Below are 22,506 nucleotides of genomic sequence, written 5' to 3'. Positions count from 1 at the left end.
TTTAAACGGGTTCAAGAACCCAGCAGATTCTAATCAGTGTAAATACTGAGAATCCACCCACCAATGACCTCTAGTGCTGATCCTAATAAAGTTGGTGAGGTCAGAGGGAGGTTACCTTTTTTTAAATGTCAGTGCTGGGTATTTGGATTATTAGTGATGCATTTTGGAGTTGAAAAATTTGCAGGAATTCCTCAAATCTTTTGGGCTCTTGGCTACAATTCAGGCCCCCATCTGCTGTTGATTAAGCTGTCATACTTGCTCCCAGTTAGCATATTGACTGCCCCTGCTCTTGTATTCACTCCCACGCTGCTAGCCTTGTTTGGTCTTCTTCTGAAAAGGCATCGCTGAAACTATTGACCAAGGGTGGGATCCCTTCCCTGGAATAATTCCTAATCCTAGTTGCAGCAAGTATAGTAGAATGGGTGTAGATTTTCCATTTCTATATGCCTATGTAGTGATAAGAGACAATGGCAACATGTTTGTTTGAGAGTTTCAATTTTTTAAAACTACAAGGTCGAATAAAGTATTAATTCATGATTTCCTATTTACTATGATGGTGCTCTCATAAACCACCCCTAGGATGATGAGCATTCAATCATGAATCACTGTGCAACAGATTGCCTGCAATCTGGCATGACTATCAGAATTAAAAAGATGTTTTTTTCTCTCTCCCAACCAGCCCCAGGGAACGATTACGCTCCACCTATCATCACTGTGGGTGATCACGTGCTTCAGATTGTGGATCAATGTAGCTGCTGAGGAGCATCATATCTAGAGAAGTGTGGCCGATCCAGGTGTCAGCATTAGCTCAGTGCTAGTACACTTGTCTCTGAGGAAGAAAACCGTGAGTTCAAGACTCACTCCAGGTTGACGTTTCAGGCTTAGTACTGAAAGAATGCTGCGCGGTTGGAAGATGTTGTTTTCACATGAGACATTAAGTCGATGCCATATCTACGCTTCTTGGCTTTTTGGATAAGATCAAGCGTCCGATCAAACCCAAGATGAGGTGCAATGTCTTTTCTTGTCATCTTGTATGTCTCTCTTGTGGTGACCATGAATTGGAATCAATTTGAATTTGCATTGGTTTTTGGACAAGCAATGAGATGAATTAAGGGCTTGCCCTGTCCACTTTGTGCATTGGTTTTGTAATGGGGCAGCACGGTAGCCTTGTGGACAGCACAATTGCTTCACAGCTCCAGGGTCCCAGGTTCGATTCTGGCTTGGGTCACTGTCTGTGCGGAGTCTGCACATCTTCCCCGTGTGTGCGTGGGTTTCCTCCGGGTGCTCCGGTTTCCTCCCACAGTCCAAAGATGTGCGGGTTAGGTGGATTGGCCATGATAAATTGCCTTTAGTGTCCAAAATTGCCCTTAGTGTTGGGTGGGGTTATGGGGATAGGGTGGCGGTGTTGACCTTGGGTAGGGTGCTCTTTCCAAGAGCCGGTGCAGACTTGATGGGCTGAATGGCCTCCTTCTGCACTGTAAATTCTATGATAATCTATGATTCTAAGAGGATAAACAATGTTTTTTTAAAGATGCATGTAAGAAATTGCAGACACACTTTTGAAGAAGAGTTTGTCTGGTGCTCAACAACATTTACCTTTCAATCAACATCACTGAAACAGATTTTCTGGCCATTACGCCATTGTTGTTTGTAGGATCTCACTGTGTAAAGTGACTGTCACGTTTCCAGTATTACAGCAGTGACTACACTACAAAATGTAATTCACTATTTGTGCAAAAAAATGATTCCCTAGTTCTTTCTGAGATGTCCTGAGGTTATGAATAGCAGTATATTCTTTCTTTTGTTTGGACAGCTGAGAAGCACAGATGTGCTTCCACTGTTAAAATATAAAGTGGGGACCCTCCTGACATTCTGTGGTCACTGGCAGTTTTAGCATTGGAATTTCCTGGTGAGGAAATCCCAGTATTCATGTCAGGATGTTGATTCCTTTTTAATTTCTTTTTCCAATTAAGGGGCAATTTAACGTGGCCAATTCACCTACCCTGCATATCTTTTTGGGTTGTGGGGTGAGTCATGGGGAGAATGTGCAAACTCCACTCGGACAGTGACGTGGAGATGGGATCGAATCTGGGTCCTCGGTGCCGTGAGGCAGCTGTGCTAACCACTAGGCCACCGTGCTGCCCCGATTCCTGTGGATTTTTAGGCCCAACTTGTGCAGTGACACTCACTATAAAAAATTAAGTAGGTCCCCAATATCTTATGATCAACCCATTGGGAATCTTTGCCAATTACTCTACTAGATTACCCAGGTACGGGGTGGCGGGATCTGGGGGTGGGGGGTTGGGGGGAGGGATGATGTGGTCTGTGGGGTGTGTGTGTGTGTGTGTTTGTGTGTGTGAGGAGCGATATTGCTATCTGTTCGGCATAGGCATCCGTGTTTTATTACTTATTACGGGCACATCTTGAATGCTAGTAATATAATATTTGCAGCCTCTTATTAGTGTTGAGAGCGCTAGAATACAAGTGCAGGGATGTACTTCTGAGGCTGTATAGGGCTCTGGTCAGAGTATTGTGAGCAATTTTGGGCCATGTATCTAAGGAAGGATGTGTTGGCCTCGAAAAGGGTCCAGAGGAGGTTCACAAGAACGATCCCTGGAATGAAGAGCTTGTCGTATGAGGAATGTTTGAGGACTCTGGGTCTGTACTCGTTGGAGTTCAGAAGGATGAGAGGGGATCTCATTGAAACTTACAGGATACTGCGAGGCCTGGATAGAGTGGACGTGGAGAGGATGTTTCCACTTGTAGGAAAAACTAGAACCAGAGGGCATAACCTCAGACTAAAGGGACGATCCTTTAAAGCAGAGATGAGGAGGAATTTCTTCAGCCAGAGGGTGGTGAATCTGTGGAACTCTTTGCCGTAGAAGGCTGTGGAGGCCAAATCACTGAGTGTCTTTAAGACAGAGATAGATAGGTTCTTGGTTAATAAAGGGATCAGGGGTTATGGGGAGAAGGCAGAAGAATGGGGATGCGATAAATATCAGCCATGATTAAATGGCAGGGCAGAGCCGATGGGCCGAATGGCCTAATTCTGCTCCTATGTCTTATGGTCTTATGGTTTTATCAGCATGGAGACTTATTTTGGATATCCTTGTACCATGTGCAAGGGTGCAGGGTCACCCCACTAACATACCACTTTTTGCTTCAGAAATCCAGGCCAAGACCTAAGCCTGGGCCCATCAATGGGTCTTACCTATTAGCCACCTGGCATACCAGTCCTGTGACAGATTTCAGGCTAGATCTGAGGATATTCTCAGCCATGCTAACCTCTGCCCTAATGCAGGACAGGCTATGTTCAAGAATGACACGAATTCACCACGATATAATTTTATCTGTGTTCAGTCTGGTCACCCTATTATAGGAAGGATACTGTTAAACTAGAAAGAGTGCAGAAGAGATTTACGAGGATGCTACCAGGACTTGATGGTCCGAGTTGTAAGGAGAGGCTGGATAGGCTGGGACTTTTTTCCCTGGAGCTTAGGAGGCTTAGGTGTGATCTTATAGAGGTCTATAAAATATTGAGGAGCATAGATAAGGTAGATAGTCAATGTCTTTTCCCAAAGGTCTATGAGTCTAGAACTAGAGAGCGTAGATTTAAGGTGAGAGGGGAGGGATACAAAAGAGACCAGAGGGGAAATTTCTTCACACATAGGGTGAGCATCTGGAATGGGCTGCCAGAGGCAGTGGTAGAGGCGGGTACAATTTCTTCCTTTAAAATCAGTTCGACAGTTACATGGACAGGGTGGGTATAGAGAGATACGGGCCCAGTGCGGGCAAGTGGGACCAGCTTAGTGATAGAAACTGGGCGGCATGGACAAGCTGGGCTGAAGGGCCTGTTTCCAAGCTGTAAACATCTATGACTCTATGACTCTAATTACACGGGATATAATTTTGATTACATTACAGACGAATATTTGCAGCAACTGCAGTATTTATTTAAGAAGCATTGTTTGGGACTGCCATGAACAATATTATTAATTTGCCCAGAATTGCTAACATTCAAATTCGTTAGGTACAATGCTCCAGAGGAATAAGTTATAGCTTGTCCAAATATTAAACTGAAAAATGCGTCACCTTCTGTGTTTTCTGAAGTCACTTTCTGAAAACATTTCCAATTGAGAAGAATCTTATGATTGATGTGTTGATAAATGCCAGCCCATAATCCGGTTGCATGTAATGAATTTGATACAAAAATGGACTTTGCACATACAGCTCTCAACTTGTACTGACTAACTGAATTACGTCAAGTATGTATAAAGTTCCTTAGTACAGTTAATATTGTACAGCTGCAGTTGGCGTAGATATAATTACAGAATTCACAGCACAGAAAGGAACTATTTGACCTATCGTTCGAGGCAAGTGCAGGCGGTTTAACTAAAGCTATCTCTTCATCTTTCTTACCTTTTCCATTTTGTACCATTTTATATTTTCCCTTTTGAAATATGCAACTGATTCCTTCTAAATGAATTGCTATCACAGTCGCCACTTGTGGGAAAGCCTTCCCTATTTGTGTGTGAAAAATCTCTTCTAACCTCCCCCTTCATTCGTTTTGTGAAAATACTGAGTTACGGTCCTTGTGTTAATGATTTAACGATCAATGGAAACAACCACTCACTAATTACTCTGTTTTTAAAAAAATATTTTTTATTCTCTTCCTTTTTCACATTTTCTCCCACATTTACACCCAACAATAAACAGTAATCAGTAATGAATGTAATGTCAATCCCCATATCAATAACAATAATCCCATCCTCTCACCAAACCCTAAACATTGGCCCGCATGTTAACATAAACAAATGACAAAAAGGAATCACCCATAATCACCATTAACACATACAGTCCCCCTTCCCCCAACCCCCCTAATGTTCAATGTGATCCAATTCTCGAAAGTGCATAATGAATAACGCCCATGAATTGTAGAACCCCTCCATCTTTCCCCTCAGTTCAAATTTGATCTTTTCAAGCGTTAAGAAATCCAGCAGGTCCCCCCGCCACGCCAGGGCACGGGGTGGAGAGGTTGATCTTCACCCTAACAGGATCCGCCTTTGGGCGATCAACGAGGCGAAGGCTTCAATATCTGCCTCCCTGCCCGTTTCCAACCCTGGCTGGTCCGACATCCCAAATATGGCCTCCCGAGGGCCTGGGTCCAGTTTCACACGCACCACTTTAGAGATTATCCTAAACACCTCCTTCCAGTAATCCTCCAGCTTTGGACAGGACCAAAGAGCTGTTCTAATTTTGCAATCATCCACAAGGACACACTTGAATTTCCACAGTACCCCATCCCAAAATATTTATAACCAATACATTACTTTGAAAGTGTAACTGGCAGCATGGCAATCCATTTGCACACAGCGAGTGAAATTAATGGAATATCTGTTTTTGGTTGAGGAAGTAATGTTAGGGGAGACAATTCTCTGCTCTTCAAACTGTACTATGGGATCTTTTACCTCAATGTCCCAAACTATTCAGTCGCATGTCGAAATTTCAGCCTGCAGTATACAGGGACAATTGAATCCACAACATTCCTATCAGAAACAAGAGTGCAACCAATTGAGCTGAACCACAACTTAGGCCATCCCCATCAAATAGTGTAGCCACCTAAAGTGGCTGATTCCCGATTAGAATGGTCAAACCCCGATCTAAAATGGCGAACGAAAGAGGCTGATGGGAAAATCAGCCAACAGGACTCAAACGGACAGCTGCAGGCAAAACAGTGTATTCGGCTCTGGGGAAGTCGGCCCAGACTGATACCTGCAGCCATTAACAGCACAACAACCCAGCCATCTGCATACTAAGCAGCCATCCCCGGGAACAATGGCTACACATTAGCAACATAAAGCCGATCCAGACTTTTCGGCGCCAGCAGTGGCCGTGACAAAGGAAGGTGAACGACCACCCCCCGATCAAGGAATCGCCCCATTATTGGAGTACGTCGAACCAAGTGATTGGGACCAAGTCCAATCACTTGGAACCAGGTACGAGGTCCACCCCGAGAGGCGGGAAGCCCCTAGGGACTATAAAAATAGGGGCCAAGTTCAGATTGACCCTTCTCCTCCTGCTCGCAACCTTCGAGACCCTTCGACAAGGAAAACAAGTAAGTCTTACTCCAGCGATCGCTACCAGATAGGTGCTCCAGACTATCGACTCGTACCAGCCTTTTTGAATCCCGCAAGCCAGACCCAATTCGATAGACCATTCGTTTCCCTGACCCGATGGGCCATCTCCAAAAGTTAAGTATTGGCCTTTAGTGGTAGGTAGTAGTCTAGAAGTAGGATTATTGTATAAGTATTTATTGCTGTATATAATAAATGATCGTTGATTTAACTCTTACTAAGCGGTGTGCTGCATTATTAATCATTACTTGAGCTTGAACCACGTGGCGGTATCAGAAAGATACCTGGCGACTCGTGAACAAAGGTGACAGAATTAGAGCTAATAAAACTAAGGCTAATAAGAGCAACATTTTCGCGACTCCGCCGGGACCCGATCTAGAAGTGGAAAACCACTCCGGGAGAACCCAAGAAATTTTGAATTAGAATCCAATTGGAAACAAAAAAACCCACAAGTGTTCAAGCAGTTCTGATTAATAATTCATAATTTGGAAGTGTGTGTATGCATGCGTAACTAACAGGGCTATAAGGTAAAACTGATAGATTTTGTTGCGTCAAAACTGTCGGAAGTCTGTATTTTCGGAAATTAGCGAAAGCCGTACCCGCATCTACGACACCACCTTAGCCCCCTGTTCCAAATTTAAACGAAGCAAATGGATAGGAAAGATGGCCATGCAGGCAATGCAACGCCTCATGAACCCCGAGGAATTTGCGGTCGCAGCGACCAGCAGCCGTAGAGTGGGACAGTGTCCCATTTGGGAAGAAGAAATCCGGAAATACCTCAAGGGCAAAGGATGGCCCATGTGGAATGATTTCTGCGATAATGAAGACTCAGGTCCCGGAAGTATAGGGCATACTTGGTGGGAGAACATGAGTGAGATCCATAAAAAGAACTTAACAAATGCTCGCAAGCCGATGGCAATTATGTCCTGTCTGACACAATTGTGAGGCACAGAGGAGGTCGTCAAGACGCTCCGCAAAGAAGTAGAGGGCATACATCATATGAGTAAAGTCGATGTATGCGAGGTTGAGAAAGAGAATCTGGAATTAAGGAGGAAATTAGCAGCAAAGGACGAAGAGGTGGCGGATGCCAAACGGGGTCACCCGTCTTGTCTGGCGCATTTGAGTAGTTTCCAGTCCCAGTATGAAAAGGCTTATCAGGACACGCAGCGTGGAGTCCTGGTAAAGAAAGAAACAGAGAAGCAGGTGGAGACGCTACAGAAACTATGTAGTGATCTCAAGGCAGCCTTGAGAGCGCTCCACGCTGCAACCACAGAACAAAGACAGAGCACCATAGACCATGCAAAGTGCCGGAAGCAAATTGCAGACCTGCAGTCACTGCTTTCTGTCCAGAAGGGATTTCAAGAAACCTTTGGGGAAAAGTTAGACCAGGAAGACGGCCCTGATTGGGAAGAATTACAGGAAACAGCGCAGAGATATGTTCAGGGAACATGTGTGCAGGGAAAGCCCCAAAGGAGAAAAGCACCCCCACCCCCCACACAGCACAGCAGGTAGTTCAGGCTCCCATGAACGCTGTAACAACCCATCGCACAGCCACATCAGACGAGGCGGAATTCCTATATTTCACCCCCTCACAGTGACCCAATTACGGGACGCGTGTGCGAAAATCACACCTTTCCTCCCCGCTTCAGACCCCCACCATTTCTTTGCCACCGTCAAACATCAGGCGACCATGTACGGCCTGGATGAGAGAGAGCATGTAAAGCTCATGGTTCTAAGTTTGGATCCATCGGTAGCAGCAGCCCTTCCCGACCCACAGAACGTAGGAGGAGGCACCCTTGCAGAAATGCATACCGAGATCCTGGATGCGATCGGGTATAACCAGGGTGACCCCGTAGATGGCCTAAATAAGTGTAGGCAGAAGAAGTCTGAGCACCCCACAGCGTTTGCAGGATGCCTGTGGATTCACTTCGAAGCCGTTTTTGGAGACGTAGACCGTGCCCATTTCTCCCCAGACACTATGGCCAAATGGACCCGCACCCTTATCTCCCATGCCACAGAGGCAGGACAGAATGCCTGCAATAGTTATGATCCCTCGGAGGAGGCTCATAACGAGAAGTGGGTGGTTAAAAGATTGTCCCGCGTTTGGGAGCAGTCTGTTCACAATAGACCCACCGCTAAAACCACCGAGGAAAAGCAAACCACCGCAGACATGCAGGCAGTAAAAGCAACCCATCACAACCCCGCCTGGGTAAATGAGGGAAAGAACAGCCCCCACCCAAATCACAAGAATGCTACAATTGCGGACATTTGGGACATTTTAGCAAAAGAGTGCAATGCCCCTAAAAAGCCACAGAGAGCCCAACAGACAGGCACTCTGATTAAGAAAAAGGCAGAGCCCATCCATAGCGTTAGCGCCCGTTCGGATCAGACGGACTTGACCGGAACAGAATGACGGTGTACAGGCTCCCCCAGTTGGGTCTGCGATACCCTTTGGGATAGGTCAGGACGACCCGTAGTCGCAGCGAAAATTCAGGGACAGCCTATCGAGTTTCTTTGGGACACAGGAGGGTCCCTCACCACCATAAATTCCTCCACCCTTTTTCAGGACACGTGGCCCACTACAGCCACTATCACCCTCAGCGGTTTTACAGGCCACTCGCAGCAGGGACACACCACAGCCCCTGTACCCATTCAAATTGGTAACATAACCACAAAACACTCCGTAGTTTTAGTAGACTTGCCCCACACAGCAGATCGCATCCTGGGGATTGATTTTATGAATTCCCACCACCTATCCTTCGATCCAGTCAACCAGTGTGTCTGGAAGATGGCGAAATCCGCTAGAGTCCCCGCAACGCTCAACATAGGGGACTATATGAACAAAATTAGCACAGTGGGCGAGTTTTGGTTCAACCCCACCACGCTTAGCACGGACCGACAGGTTAGGGCAGTCCTGCAAAAGAACAGGGCAGCATTCGCGACCCACAAGCATGACTGTGGATGGATGACTGGCTCCGTACAAGTAACAGGACCGGACCCTAGACCCCAAAAACAGTACGGATTCCCCCTAGAAGCAGAGGGAGAAATCCTAAAAGTTATAGAGAGCTTATTAGAGCAGGGCGTACTAAGATCGGTAGCCTCTACTAATAATGCCCCGATTTGGCCAGTGAGAAAGCCCGACGGATCATGGCGCTTGACCATTGATTATCGGGAACTCAATAACGTCACCCCCGCAGCAGCCCCCACCGTAGCAACAAGTCCCGAGACCATGCTCAAACAGGGACTCAATTCCCGATATTTCACGGTTTTGGACGTCAGTAATGGATTCTAGTCCATTCCATTGGCAAAGGCGTGCCAGTATAAATTTGCCTTCACTTTTAGAGCGCAGCAGTACACGTGGACATGCCTGCCACAAGGCTTCCACAACTCTCCCTCCATTTTCCACCGACAGCTGGCAAATGGACTAGCGAAACTTTCTCGTCCCGAATGTCTGGTACAGTATGTAGATGATCTACTACTGCAGACAGACACTAAGGAAGAGCACATTGAGCTTCTGTCCGAACTCTTGGAATTATTACATTCCATTGGCTGTAAAGTCAACCCCAAAAAGGCCCAGATATTGGAAGAAAAAGTGGTATATTTGGATACAATTATCACACACGGCCAACGTGAGATCGAGCATAAAAGAATTGACTCGATCGCTAAATTGCCCCTTTCCCAGAACGTTTCAGCCCTCCGGTCGTTTTTAGGACTGGTTGGCTACTGCCGAAACCACATTGACGGTTTCGCCAGCAAGGCAGCACCCCTCTCAGACCTCCTAAAGAAAGGAGCCCCCTGGGAGTAGCTTCCGCAGCATACGGATGCTATGGAATCATTAAAACAGGCGCTCATAGCCGCCCCCGCATTACAAGTTCCAGACCCGCTTTCCGCTTTCCCCTTATGCAATAGAGGTAGCGACCACAGACCGCACCCTTTCAGCCGTGCTCCTGCAGGAACGGCATGACCAGTTAAGACCCGTAGCTTATGCTTCCCGACTTTTAGATGCTGTGGAGCAGGGATTCTCAGCATGTGAGAGGCACCTGCTCGCAGTTTTCTGTGCAGTCCAGTACTTTTCCTACATCACCGGACTGAACCCCATCACCATTCTGACCGAACACACTCCCACCCAACTTTTACTAGACGGACGACTTAAGGACGGTACCGTCAGCCAAATACGCACAGCTAGATGGACCCTTCTCTTGCAAGAACGGGACATCACAGTAAAACGGACAAAGACTCACATATACTTAGCGGACAATTTGCAGTACCCCGGAACCTCCCATGAATGTGAAATCATCTCTCCACATCATAACACAGGACCCTTTATAGCAAAAACACCCCCCAGAAAGATAGGAAATTCATCTCAGAGCCCCCCTCACCCGGACACGTGTGAACCCATTAAGATTTATGTGGATGGATCTTCCACAGTCTTAGATGGGCAACGCATAACAGGTTGCGGGATTTATGTTGAGGACAGGCAGGGACGCGCCCTCGAGGAAATTGCATTAAAACTCCCCGGACACATAGGCGCGCAGGCAGCAGAGCTTGCTGCCATCGTGTACATAGTAGACCACCCAGATTCCTTCCCCAGCCCAGCAGACATATACTCAGACAGCCTCTATGTCTGTAACAGCCTTACAGAATTTCTGCCCCTGTGGGAAACAAGAGGATTTGTTTCCGCAAATGGGAAACCCCTCCCCTCAGCCCCATTACTCCGCCATATTTTACAAAAAGCCCAGAACAGGACTTTTGGCATCAAAAAAGTCCGCAACCACCATCGTTCCTCCCCCCCCTGGAAATGTAAAAGCCGACGCACAGGCTAAAGCAGGATCCAGGCATGGGTACTTTTGGAAACCCCCCGAAAGCGCGCCAGTGAGTACGCCAGTGAGTGCAGTTCAGGTCACACAGACTAGGATTGAGGATCTAGTAGAGGCCCAGAAGCAGGATAGCGCTCTCACTGAGATTGTGAAAGGGAAGTTTCCAGCCTCCTGCGAGAGGTTCAGAAGTACACTAACCACACATGACGGTGTGGTGTTAAAGGACACTCTTTATGTAGTTCCTGAGCAGGATAGGAACCAATGAATTTGTTTATTCCATGATGGTCATGGACACCAGGGAATCGATCCCACTACAGCCCACCTGAAACAGCTTTGTTGGTGGCCAAATCTCAAGGAAGATGTAAGCCATTACATTGAGAATTGCCTTATATCTGTGCGCAGAACAACCCCGATAGATATGGCAAAAAGGCCCAACTCAGCCACACCCGACCCGTTAACGGCCCCTGGACTAACCTCCAGATTGATTTTATAGGTCCATTGACCCCTTGCAGGAACGGCTATAAATATGTTCTGGTGGTCATAGACACTTTTACAAAATGGGTGGAAGCATTTCCAGCCCACACCAACACCGTGAAAACCACAGCCAAGATCCTAACCCACCACATCTTTACAAGATGGGGACTCCCCCGCAGTATTGAATCGGACCAAGGTTCTCACTTTACGGGACGGGTCATGCAGAACGTCCTCACGATATTTGGCATCACCCAAAAAGTCCACATTGCGTACCACCCACAGTCGAGTGGTATAGTGGAGCGCATGAATCGGACACTAAAAATCACCCTCCAAAAAATTGTCCAGCAGAACACCACCACTTGGGACTCAGTCCTCCCTTTTGCGCTGATGTTTTTGCGTAACACTGTTTCCACCTCCACAGGTTACACCCCACATACTCTTATGACCGGACGCCCCATGAAAGGGACAGAATACTTGTTAGGTTTAGACCTGACCAGCCCTGAAGTAATGGCCCTCGCCCACGAGAAAGCCGTGGAGCAATTAGTTGCTAATGTAAAAACGGCTCAGTTAGCAGCCGCAGTTAAATTGGGCACCAAAAAGAAACAGAGCAAGGCCTGTTTTGATAAGGCAGTGCATGCAACGGAGTATGATATAGGACAGCAAGTGATGTTGTCTGTATATAACCCCAGCACATTCCTGTCTCCAAAATACTCGGGTCCGTACTCCATTTCGGATAAAGTAAGCCCATCAGTTTACAAAATAAAATACCCAAATGGTAAGACTGCGTGGTTTCATATAAACCAGTTAAAGGCTTATGGAGCCCAGTCAAACCATGCCCACCACGTCATGCTTGACGCAGCAGACCACACCCCGCCCACAGCCAACATAACCAGACCAACCCCCACCAAGTCCAGCCACGGACTCGACCTCGACTCCACCCCCAAAATCTACACTCCGCCCCGGAACGCCCACAGACTGCAGCAGCAGAGACAGCGGCTGTGACTCGTACGATAGCCACAGCACGCCTCCCTACTATCCCCATACAACCGGACCCACACCCAGCGACTCCGATTTCGACTCCAGTGATCCCTTCATGATTACTTTTCTAAATAAATCTCACCACCGACCACCGAACCACACCGACGACCCCGACTTTGTCCCCACACAACTCGACACAACTCATTGGCACCGCGACAACTCCTACAGACTCGTCCGCAACGACGAGAGCAACCCCAACTCACACCAAGCAGCCCTTTCAGCCCTAATTCACTCCAGAGTTTGGCACCCGGGAGAAGGGGACGACCTCAAGTCTGACTCCCAAGCCGCCAACCCCTTTGCGACCCTGTTCGCAACAGAGAACTGAGGTGTCCACATGATGTTTAAAGGAAACGCTTGGGAGAAGTGTTGTCCTTCCTGATGGAACCTGCAGGATGGTTTATGTTGTTCGTATGTTTGTTTTGTGTTGTTCATCCAACAGGAGAGTTTTTTTTCCAGCCGCTTGTTCAGTGGTACCAACTTATCTGCAAATACCTGGTCAACAGACCAGACGCTTGTTCAGTGGAACTAGCTTGTCTGCAGACACTTCAGCTGATACCGGTTCGGGTATCAGACGCCCGATCGTAGCTGCTCTTGTGATTCAAGGATAGAATCACTGTAGCAACCACACCACGATGACTACATTTTTGCCCGTTGTTGTCGGTTGCTCAGGCAGTGGAGAAACGGCGTGAGACCCGCCCTGCCTGGGGACCCCCCGTTGGTCAAACACGCTCGGGTAGGGGAGATACGGCATTGGTAGCCGTCCTACTCGGGGACTCCATCCAAATCTTACCCGTCGCGGCCCATACGCACCTCATTTGACATTCTTTGATTTCAAAACGTTTTTATTTGTTTAAGCGACCTTTAGGTTGCTGCCATATGCTATTTACATCCTGGAACATTTGGATGGTAAATAAGCACTGGTCCGTCATTGGGAAGTGTGCCGTGTCCTAAAATTTGGTTTTTGAAAAAAAAAAAATGAGGGAGTCACATAAAGTGACCAATTATAAGGGTATAATTGGCCCCAAAGGACAGACACACTAACACACCGGATATTAAACCAAGGTAGTTACAGATACTATGCTTGTTTTTACAGAACTCCAGAGGCTCCAGGACCGGAGAAAACAAAGAACACAAGAAGGAAAAGGAAAGAGGACAGCCAGGACAGCCATGAGGACTCCCTTCATCGTGCTCAACATGTTTTTTGTGAACATTTGGTTGCGCGGGAACGCGGACCCCATTACTTCAAACCTCCCTGCCGTTAATGTTTCACTGCCCCGCAGTACCCAGAGCCCAGTCACCAGCGACACTGCATCTTCCTGGTGTGCCAGGTTCATCCTACGTGATCGAAGCACTGTTAGCGTTGGCAATACTCTGCTGTGTAGTGCAGACTATGCGCCTCCGCAAGTGGAGAAGGAGAGCGTACCGTGCTCGAACCCCGGTATATTGGATCAGGTCCCCTATATTTGGTTACGACCAGACCCCCGACCCCCGCGATCTATAACAAAATAATATGAGCATTCACTTGCGTTATTACTGTAAATAAAAGATGTACAAGACTTTTCATGAACAAAAAAAAATGTATGATCCGGGGCTTGACTGCCAAGCGAGGAAAGAGTATATTAAATGTTGTGATTGTTGTTGTATGTTTTAGGAAGATAGGATAATGCAATGTTTAGTGCGTATAGTGTATTTAGGTAAAATTAGAGGTTCCAAGTTTGCTATTTTGTAAATGCATGTCCCTGCCTGACATAGCACCCTTAGAATTGTCTAGGTAAAAAAATTTGTGCATAGCTAGGGTCAGAGCAGAGGCCATGTAGGAGGTGTGTCCCCCCCCCCCACCCCCCGGTCAGGGAATGGAAAGAACAAAATTTATGTGATGCTTCACACTTCGCGTTAGGATCACAAGGAGGGTATGTAGCTACCTAAAATGGCTGCCTCCCGATTAAAATGGTCAAACCCCGATCTAAAATGGCGAACGAAAGAGGCTGATGGGAAAATCAGCCAACAGGACTCAAACGGACAGCTGCAGGCAAAACAGCGTATTCGGCTCTGGGGAAGTCGGCCCAGACCGATACCTGCCGCCATTAACAGCACAACAACCCAGCCATCTGCATACTAAGCAGCCATCCCCGGGATCAATTGCTACACATTAGCAACATAAAGCCGATCCAGACTTTTCGGCGCCAGCAGTGGCCGTGACAAAGGAAGGTGAACGACCCCCCGATCAAGGAATCGCCCCATTATTGGAGCACATCGAACCAAGTGATTGGGACCAAGTCCAATCACTTGGAACCAGGTACGAGGTCCGCGCCGAGAGGCGGGAAGCCCCTAGGGACTATAAAAATAGGGGCCAAGTTCAGATCGACCCTTCTTTTTCTGCTCGCAACCTTCGAGACCCTTCGACAAGGAAAACAAGTAAGTCTTACTCCAGCGATCGCTACCAGATAGGTGCTCCAGACTATCGACTCGTACCAGCCTTTTTGAACCCCGCAGGCCAGACCCAATTCGATAGACCATTCGTTTCCCTGACCTGATGGGCCATCTCCAAAAGTTAAGTATTGGCCTTTAGTGGTAGGTAGTAGTCTAGAAGTAGGATTATTGTATAAGTATTTATTGCTGTATATAATAAATGATCGTCGAATTAACTCTTACTAAGCGGTGTGCTGCATTATTAATCATTACTTGAGCTTGAACCACGTGGCGGTATCAGAAAGATACCTGGCGACTCGTGAGCAAAGGTGACAGAATTAGAGCTAATAAAACTAAGGCTAATAAGAGCAACAATAGGCATCAATGTTTTTGAGGTTTCCTTTCTAGCAATAATATAGCTTCAGTAAATTTTTGTTATTCTCTTTCCAAAGCTTGAATATCGTCCCTGTAACAAGGTGCTGAGAACTGCAGACAATGTCCAATTGTAGCCTTACCAGTTCAACATTGGTATTTTGCTTTATATTTGATATCCTTGCATTTAAAATCCCAAATCATTTGACCTACTGTTAGCTTTTTCTATATGCACACGCAACTTTAAAGATCCATGGACTGCCATATCTCTCTGTCCTTCCACTCTGCTAAGAATCTAATCATTTAGAGTACAAATTTAATTGTTCTTTTTTCCTAAAATGCACAACTTCACATCTCCCTGCATCAAACTGCATCTTTCACCTACCCACTCCACTAAGCTGTCTGTATTTCTGCAAGTTCTGCTCTCTTCCTCAAACTTTGCCAATGAGTGAGGAAATTCTTCTCATTTTTTATTTGAAAGAAATACCTTCTAACAACTTACCCACCACAGACGTTAGGCTCACCAGTCTGTAGTTCCCAGGCTTTTCCCTGTGGCCCTTCTTAAACAAAGGCACAACACTTGCTACCCTCCAATCTTCAGGCACCTCACCTATGGCTGTTGACGATTCAAATATCTCTGCTAGGGGACCCGTAATTTCCTCCCTAGCCTCCCACAACGTCCTGGCATACATTTCATCAGGTTCCAGGGATTTATCTACCTTGATGCACTTTAAGACTTCCAGCACCTCCTTCTCTGTAATATGTATACTCCTCAAGACATCACTATTTATTTCCTCAAGTCTTTTTCAACAGTAAATACTGATGAGAAATATTCATTTTGGATCTCACCCATCTCTTGTGGATCCGCACATAGATGACCTTGTAGATCTTTAAGAGGCCCTACTCTCTCCCTCGTTACTCTTTTGCCCTTTATGTATTTGTAGAAACTCTTTGGATTCTCTTTGCCTTATCTGCCAAAGCAATTTCATGTTCCATTTTTGCCATCCTAATTTCTCTCTCAACTCTACTCCGACAAGCCCTATACTCTTCAAGTATTCACTTGATCCCAGCTGCCAATGGATGCCATATGCCTCCTTCTTATTTTTGACCAGGGCTTCAATATCCCAAGCCATCCAGCGTTCCCTCCTCCTTATGGGCAGCACGGTAGCATAGTGGTTAGCACAATTGCTTCACAGCTCCAGGGTCCCAGGTTCGATTCCCGGCTTGGGTCGCTGTCTGTGCGGAGTCTGCACGTTCTCCGTGTGTGTGCGTGGGTTTCCTCCGGGTGCTCCGGTTTCCTCCCACAGTCCAAAGATGTGCAGGTTAGGTGGATTGGCCATGCTAAATTGCCCTTAGTGTCCAAAATTGCCCTTAGTGTTGGGTGGAGTTACTGGGTTATGGGGATAGGGTGGGGGTATGGGCTTTGTAGGGTGCTCTTTCCAAGAGTCGGTGCAGACTCGATGGGCCAAATGGCCTCCTTCTGCACTGTAAATTCTACGATTCTATGATTCATACCAACCTTGCCCTTCACTCTAAAAAGAATGTGCTTACCCTGAACTCTGGTTAACACACCTTTGAAAGCCTCCCACTTACCAGCTGTCCCTTTGCCTGCCAACAGACTCCCCCGATCAACTTTTGATAGTTCCTGGGCTGGACTCTCCGATTTTGAGGCTCTTTCTAGAGGATGCGTGGTGTTTTACATGGGGAAAATCGGCGCCACCCCAGCAATGATCCTCCAACCGGTGAGGGGCTAGCAACCATGCCACATAAACCGCCCAGCCTCCACAAAATAAACAGCCGGAGAATTGCCGGGTCCATGGCTGCGCATGCGCACAGTGGCGACCTGCAGAGGCGCGCCGTACAACCTGCCGCCGGCCGTGCACGGACCCTGCCAGATAGTGCCCCTCAGGACACGCCCTCGCCACCCCCCACCAGCCCCCCTAGCCCTCACCAAAGTCCCCCGGGACCTGCAGCACGGCTCCCGCCCGACTGCGGCGGTGCTGGACACAGTCCGCAGCCTCCGCGCTGGGTTCCCGACCGCTGAGACCACACGTCCCCCGTGCGGTCGGGAACTCCGCCCATCGGGGGAGGAGCATCGCGGGAAGGCCTTCAGGTGACGCCCTGAGGCCGTCCCAACGGCGTGCGGCGAGCGCCGCGATGACGCCGTTTTGGGAGGGGTGGAGCATGCGCAACCTGTGTAAAACAGGTGCCCCCTGATTTGGTTGTAAAAATGGTTTCTCCGCCAGATCACTGATTACGAAATCGGCGTTGGGAAACGGAATATTCCCCTGTCTAATACCATTACAGTTGGCCTTGCCCCAATTTAGAATTGTAACTGTTGGCCAGACCGATCATTCTCCATTTCCCAAGAAACAAATTTGAAAATAGTTCTGTATGTTATGTAGTCACCTCCAGTTGTTCAATATCGGAGTATCACAGTTGGGGAACCAATAGTTTTTGATAAAAATGGTTTGTGATAATACAATTGGAACATTTAATATATCTTCACCACGTAACTGCCCTTCAATCTATCAAGAAATATTTGTTCATGCAAAATGTTTTTTTTTTAAATGCTGCTTGGTTGCGCAGTTTCAGGAATGTTCAACAACGTGCAAATACTTTCGGAATAAAAACTCGAGCAGTCAACTCTGCTTAAAATCAGTGCAGTTTGCACCGTCTGCATACTGTTGGACTTAAATGTGTAGAAAGACGAAGAGACGTCAAAAAATGGAATGAGAAACGTCAGAAGGAGATTGATTGGTATATCTGTGGACAAGTGTTTGAAATGAAGTTGGTGAGCTGGTGCCCCATGCTGTCCGAGCAGACATTCTGGTGGCGCACACGTCTCCGCAGTCACTGGAGGTGTAGTGGCTGTGCCCAGAGCCAGCACTGGCAGCTGTCTTCAAACTTGGCGCTTCAGTGGAATTGGGCGGGAGAACTGAGCAGCAGCGGGGAGCAGTGAATCACACTGAGCCGGGCAGCTTCGGTCTGGCCCTGTGTGGGTGGGCAGGATGGGAATGGTCCCAGGGGCATCCTGCATGGGCCACTGGGAAGGAGCCAGGGGGGGGAAACAGGATTGGTAAACCCGAATCTCCAAAAATTGCGTCCATTTCTGGAGATGCTTTCAAATTCTCTTTCAAGACGGCGGCTCCAGCACTCACCACGTTACACTCGGGATGAGTGTGTGTCCAGTGTGGGAATCCAATCAGCATCTTTAAACAATCGCCCAATGTCCTTCCTCCGCCATTTCCACTCGTACGCTCACTCTCTCTTTATCTCTCTCTCAGCCTCCTATATCTACTCCCTCCGTCTCTCTCTTTCCTCTCCTCTCTCACACTCCTTTCTCTCTCTGCCCTCTCCTCTCGCAAACTCCCTTCTCCCCCTCTTTGCCCTTTTTTCTCTCTCTGCCTTACCTCCTTTTGTCCTCTCCTCTTCTCTCTGCCCTCTCCTCCCTCTCTTTCCCCCTCTCTGCCCTCTCCTCTCTCACACTCTCTTCTCTCTCTCTTTCCCGCTTTCCTCTTTCACACACTTCTCCCTCTCTATCTGCCTCTCCTCTCTTTCCCCCTCTCCTCCCTCTCTTTCACTCTCTTCCCTCTCCTGACACACGCCCTTCTCGCTCCCTCATCTGCCCTTTCCACCCTCCCTCTCTGCCCTCTCTTTCTCTCCCTCTCTATCTCTGCCCTTTCCACCCTCCCCCTCTCTCTCTGCCCTTTCCCCCTCCCTCCCCCTCTCTGCCCTTTCCCCCTCCCTCCTCTCTCTCTGCCCTTTCCCCCTCCCTCCTCTCTCTCTGCCCTTTCCCCCTCCCTCCTCTCTCTCTGCCCTTTCCCCCTCCCTCCTCTCTCTCTGCCCTTTCCCCCTCCCTCCTCTCTCTCTGCCCTTTCCCCCTCCCTCCTCTCTCTCTGCCCTTTCCCCCTCCCTCCTCTCTCTCTGCCCTTTCCCCCTCCCTCCTCTCTCTCTGCCCTTTCCCCCTCCCTCCTCTCTCTCTGCCCTTTCCCCCTCCCTCCTCTCTCTGCCCTTTCCCCCTCCCTCCTCTCTCTGCCCCTTCCCCCTCCCCTCTCTCTCTGCCCTTTCCACCTCCCTCCCTCCCCCTCCCCTCCTCCACCCCCCTCCCCCCTCTCTCTGCCCCCCTCCCCTCTCTGCCCCCCCTCTCTCTGCCCCCCTCCCCTCTCTGCCCCCCCTCTCTCTGCCCCCTCCCCTCTCTCTGCCCCCCTCCCCCTCTCTCTGCCCCCTCCCCCTCTCTCTGCCCCCTCCCCCTCTCTCTGCCCCCCTCCCCTCTCTCTGCCCCCCTCCCCCTCTCTCTGCCCCCTCCCCCTCTCTCTGCTACCCCTCTCTCTCTCTGCCCCTCCTCTCTCTGCCCCCCTCCCCCTCGCTCTGCCCCCCTCTCTCTGCCCCCCTCCCCCTCTCTCTGCCCCCGCTCTCTGCCCTTTCCCCCTCCCTCCCCGCCCTTTCCCCCTCCCTCCCCGCCCTTTCCCCCTCTCACTCCCTCCCTCTTCCTCTCACTCCCTCCCTCTCTGCCCTTTCCACTCTCTGCGTTTCCACCCCCTCTCTCCCCCCTCACTCTCTCCCCCTCACTCTCTCCCCCCCTCCTCACTCTCTCCCCCCCTCACTCTCTTCCCCCCTCCTCACTCTTCCCCCCCTCACTCTCTTCCCCCCCCTCCTCACTCTTCCCCCCCTCCTCACTCTTCCCCCCTCCTCACTCTCCCCCCCTCCTCACTCTCCCCCCCTCACTCTCTCCCCCCCTCACTCTCTCCCCCCCTCCTCACTCTCCCCCTCACTCTCTCCCCCCTCCTCACTCCCCCTCCCCCACCCTCCTCACTCCCCCCTCCTCCTCCTCACTCCCCCCCCCCCCTCACACTCTCCCCCCCCCCCCCCTCACTCTCTCCCCGGGCTGCTGATAGATTGTGTTTCCTCACCTTTCTCACAGGCTCCTTTGCCATTCCTGGTGATGGGGGCGCCTCCCTCCCTCTCCGCCCGCTTGGCCGCCGCTCTCAGTTCACAGCCGTCAGTGTAGGTGACCCGGTCGCTGCCGCAGACCTGCTCGGGGGATTTACAGCGGCAGCTGCCGCGGGCCCTGCGCTTGCTCCCGGAGCGGACACACTCGAAGCCCTGGGCACAGCGGCCGTATTTGGACTCGCGGCCGCCGCACGGCGCTCCCTGGCCGGCGGCACACACGGTGCAGCAGCGGCACGAGTCGGTGAGCTCCCCGAGCGGGCAGCCCCCGGGGGGCAGAGCCGGGCACTCAGACAGGGCACAGGGAGGGCACTGGACTCTGCCCGTCTTGCCCTCCACATTCACTGCATGGAGCAACAGGAGGAGCCCAGCCAGCAACTGCAAACCCATCTTGACAGTAAACTTGGCAAATAATCCAACCGGGAAGACCCGGGGCCCCTTATACACAAAATCAGGCTCCTCCCAAACTGTGCTTCCAGTGACAGAAAGTGAAATCCCATCGAAATAAACCCAAACCCACCCACACACCAAACTCCAGCGCGCACAAGTTAAACTAAACTCAAATTCACACAGACTAAACTAAACCCCATTCACACAGGCTAAACTAAACCCCATTCACACAGACTAAACTAAACCCCATTCACACAGACCAAACTAAATTCCCATTCACACAGACTAAACTAAACCCCATTCACACAGACTAAACTAAACCCCATTCACACAGACTAAACTAAACTCCATTCACACAGACTAAACTAAACCCCATTCACACAGACTAAACTAAACCCCATTCACACAGACTAAACTAAACCCCATTCACACAGACTAAACTAAACCCCATTCACACAGACTAAACTAAACCCCATTCACACAGACTAAACTAAACTCCCATTCACACAGACTAAACTAAACCCCATTCACACAGACTAAACTAAACCCCATTCACACAGACTAAACTAAACTCCATTCACACAGACTAAACTGAACCCCATTCACACAGACTAAACTAAACTCCCATTCACACAGACTAAACTAAACCCCATTCACACAGACTAAACTAAACCCCATTCACACAGACTAAACTAAACCCCATTCACACAGACTAAACTAAACTCCATTCACACAGACTAAACTGAACCCCATTCACACAGACTAAACTAAACTCCCATTCACACAGACTAAACTAAACCCCATTCACACAGACTAAACTAAACTCCATTCACACAGACTAAACTGAACCCCATTCACACAGACTAAACTAAACACCCATTCACACAGACTAAACTAAACCCCATTCACACAGACCAAACTAAATTCCCATTCACACAGACTAAACTAAACCCCATTCACACAGACTAAACTGAACCCCATTCACACAGACTAAACTAAACTCCCATTCACACAGACTAAACTAAACCCCATTCACACAGACCAAACTAAATTCCCATTCACACAGACTAAACTAAACCCCATTCACACAGACTAAACTAAACCCCATTCACACAGACTAAACTAAACCCCATTCACAGAGACTAAACTAAACCCCATTCACACAGACTAAACTAAACTCCCATTCACACAGACTAAACTAAACCCCATTCACACAGACCAAACTAAATTCCCATTCACACAGACTAAACTAAACCCCATTCGCACAGACTAAACTAAACCCCATTCACACAGACTAAACTGAACCCAATTCGCACAGACTAAACTAAACCCCATTCACACAGACTAAACTGAACCCAATTCGCACAGACTAAACTAAACTCCCATTCACACAGACTAAACTAAACCCCATTCACAGACTAAACTAAACTCCCATTCACACAGACTAAACTAAACTCCCATTCACACAGACTGAACTAAACCCCATTCACACAGACTAAACTAAACTCCCATTCACACAGACTAAACTAAACTCCATTCACACAGACTAAACTAAACTCCCATTCACACAGACTAAACTAAACCCCATTCACACAGACTAAACTAAACCCCATTCACACAGACTAAACTAAACCCCATTCACACAGACTAAACTAAACTCCATTCACACAGACTAAACTAAACTCCAATTCACACAGACTAAACTAAACTCCCATTCACACAGACTAAACTAAACTCCCATTCACACAGACTAAACTAAACTCCCATTCACACAGACTAAACTAAACCCCATTCACACAGACTAAACTAAACTCCCATTCACACAGGCTAAACTAAACCCCATTCACACAGACTAAACTAAACCCCATTCACACAGACTAAACCCCATTCACACAGACTAAACTAAACCCCATTCACACAGA

At 48.5% G+C, this 22,506-nt stretch overlaps 1 protein-coding gene across 1 annotated transcript in view; it reads right to left on the bottom strand.

Moving 5' to 3' along the window:
• The window catches only part of LOC140408375 (insulin-like growth factor-binding protein 7), a 58,594-nt gene extending 37,934 nt beyond the window's left edge, over positions 1-20,660 (bottom strand). Inside the window, exon 1 of the mRNA XM_072495487.1 lies at positions 20,158-20,660. Within this exon, the coding sequence (XP_072351588.1) occupies positions 20,158-20,584 (427 nt within the window). The 5' untranslated portion in view covers positions 20,585-20,660. The remainder of the gene's footprint in view (positions 1-20,157) is intronic.
• Positions 20,661-22,506: the final 1,846 nt, after the last annotated feature.

The sequence above is a fragment of the Scyliorhinus torazame genome, chromosome 3 (genome assembly GCF_047496885.1).
Source record: "Scyliorhinus torazame isolate Kashiwa2021f chromosome 3, sScyTor2.1, whole genome shotgun sequence".
Lineage (NCBI taxonomy): Eukaryota > Metazoa > Chordata > Chondrichthyes > Carcharhiniformes > Scyliorhinidae > Scyliorhinus > Scyliorhinus torazame.
Note: the sequence above shows the minus strand (reverse complement) of the source record. Positions and strands in the feature narration are given on the sequence as shown.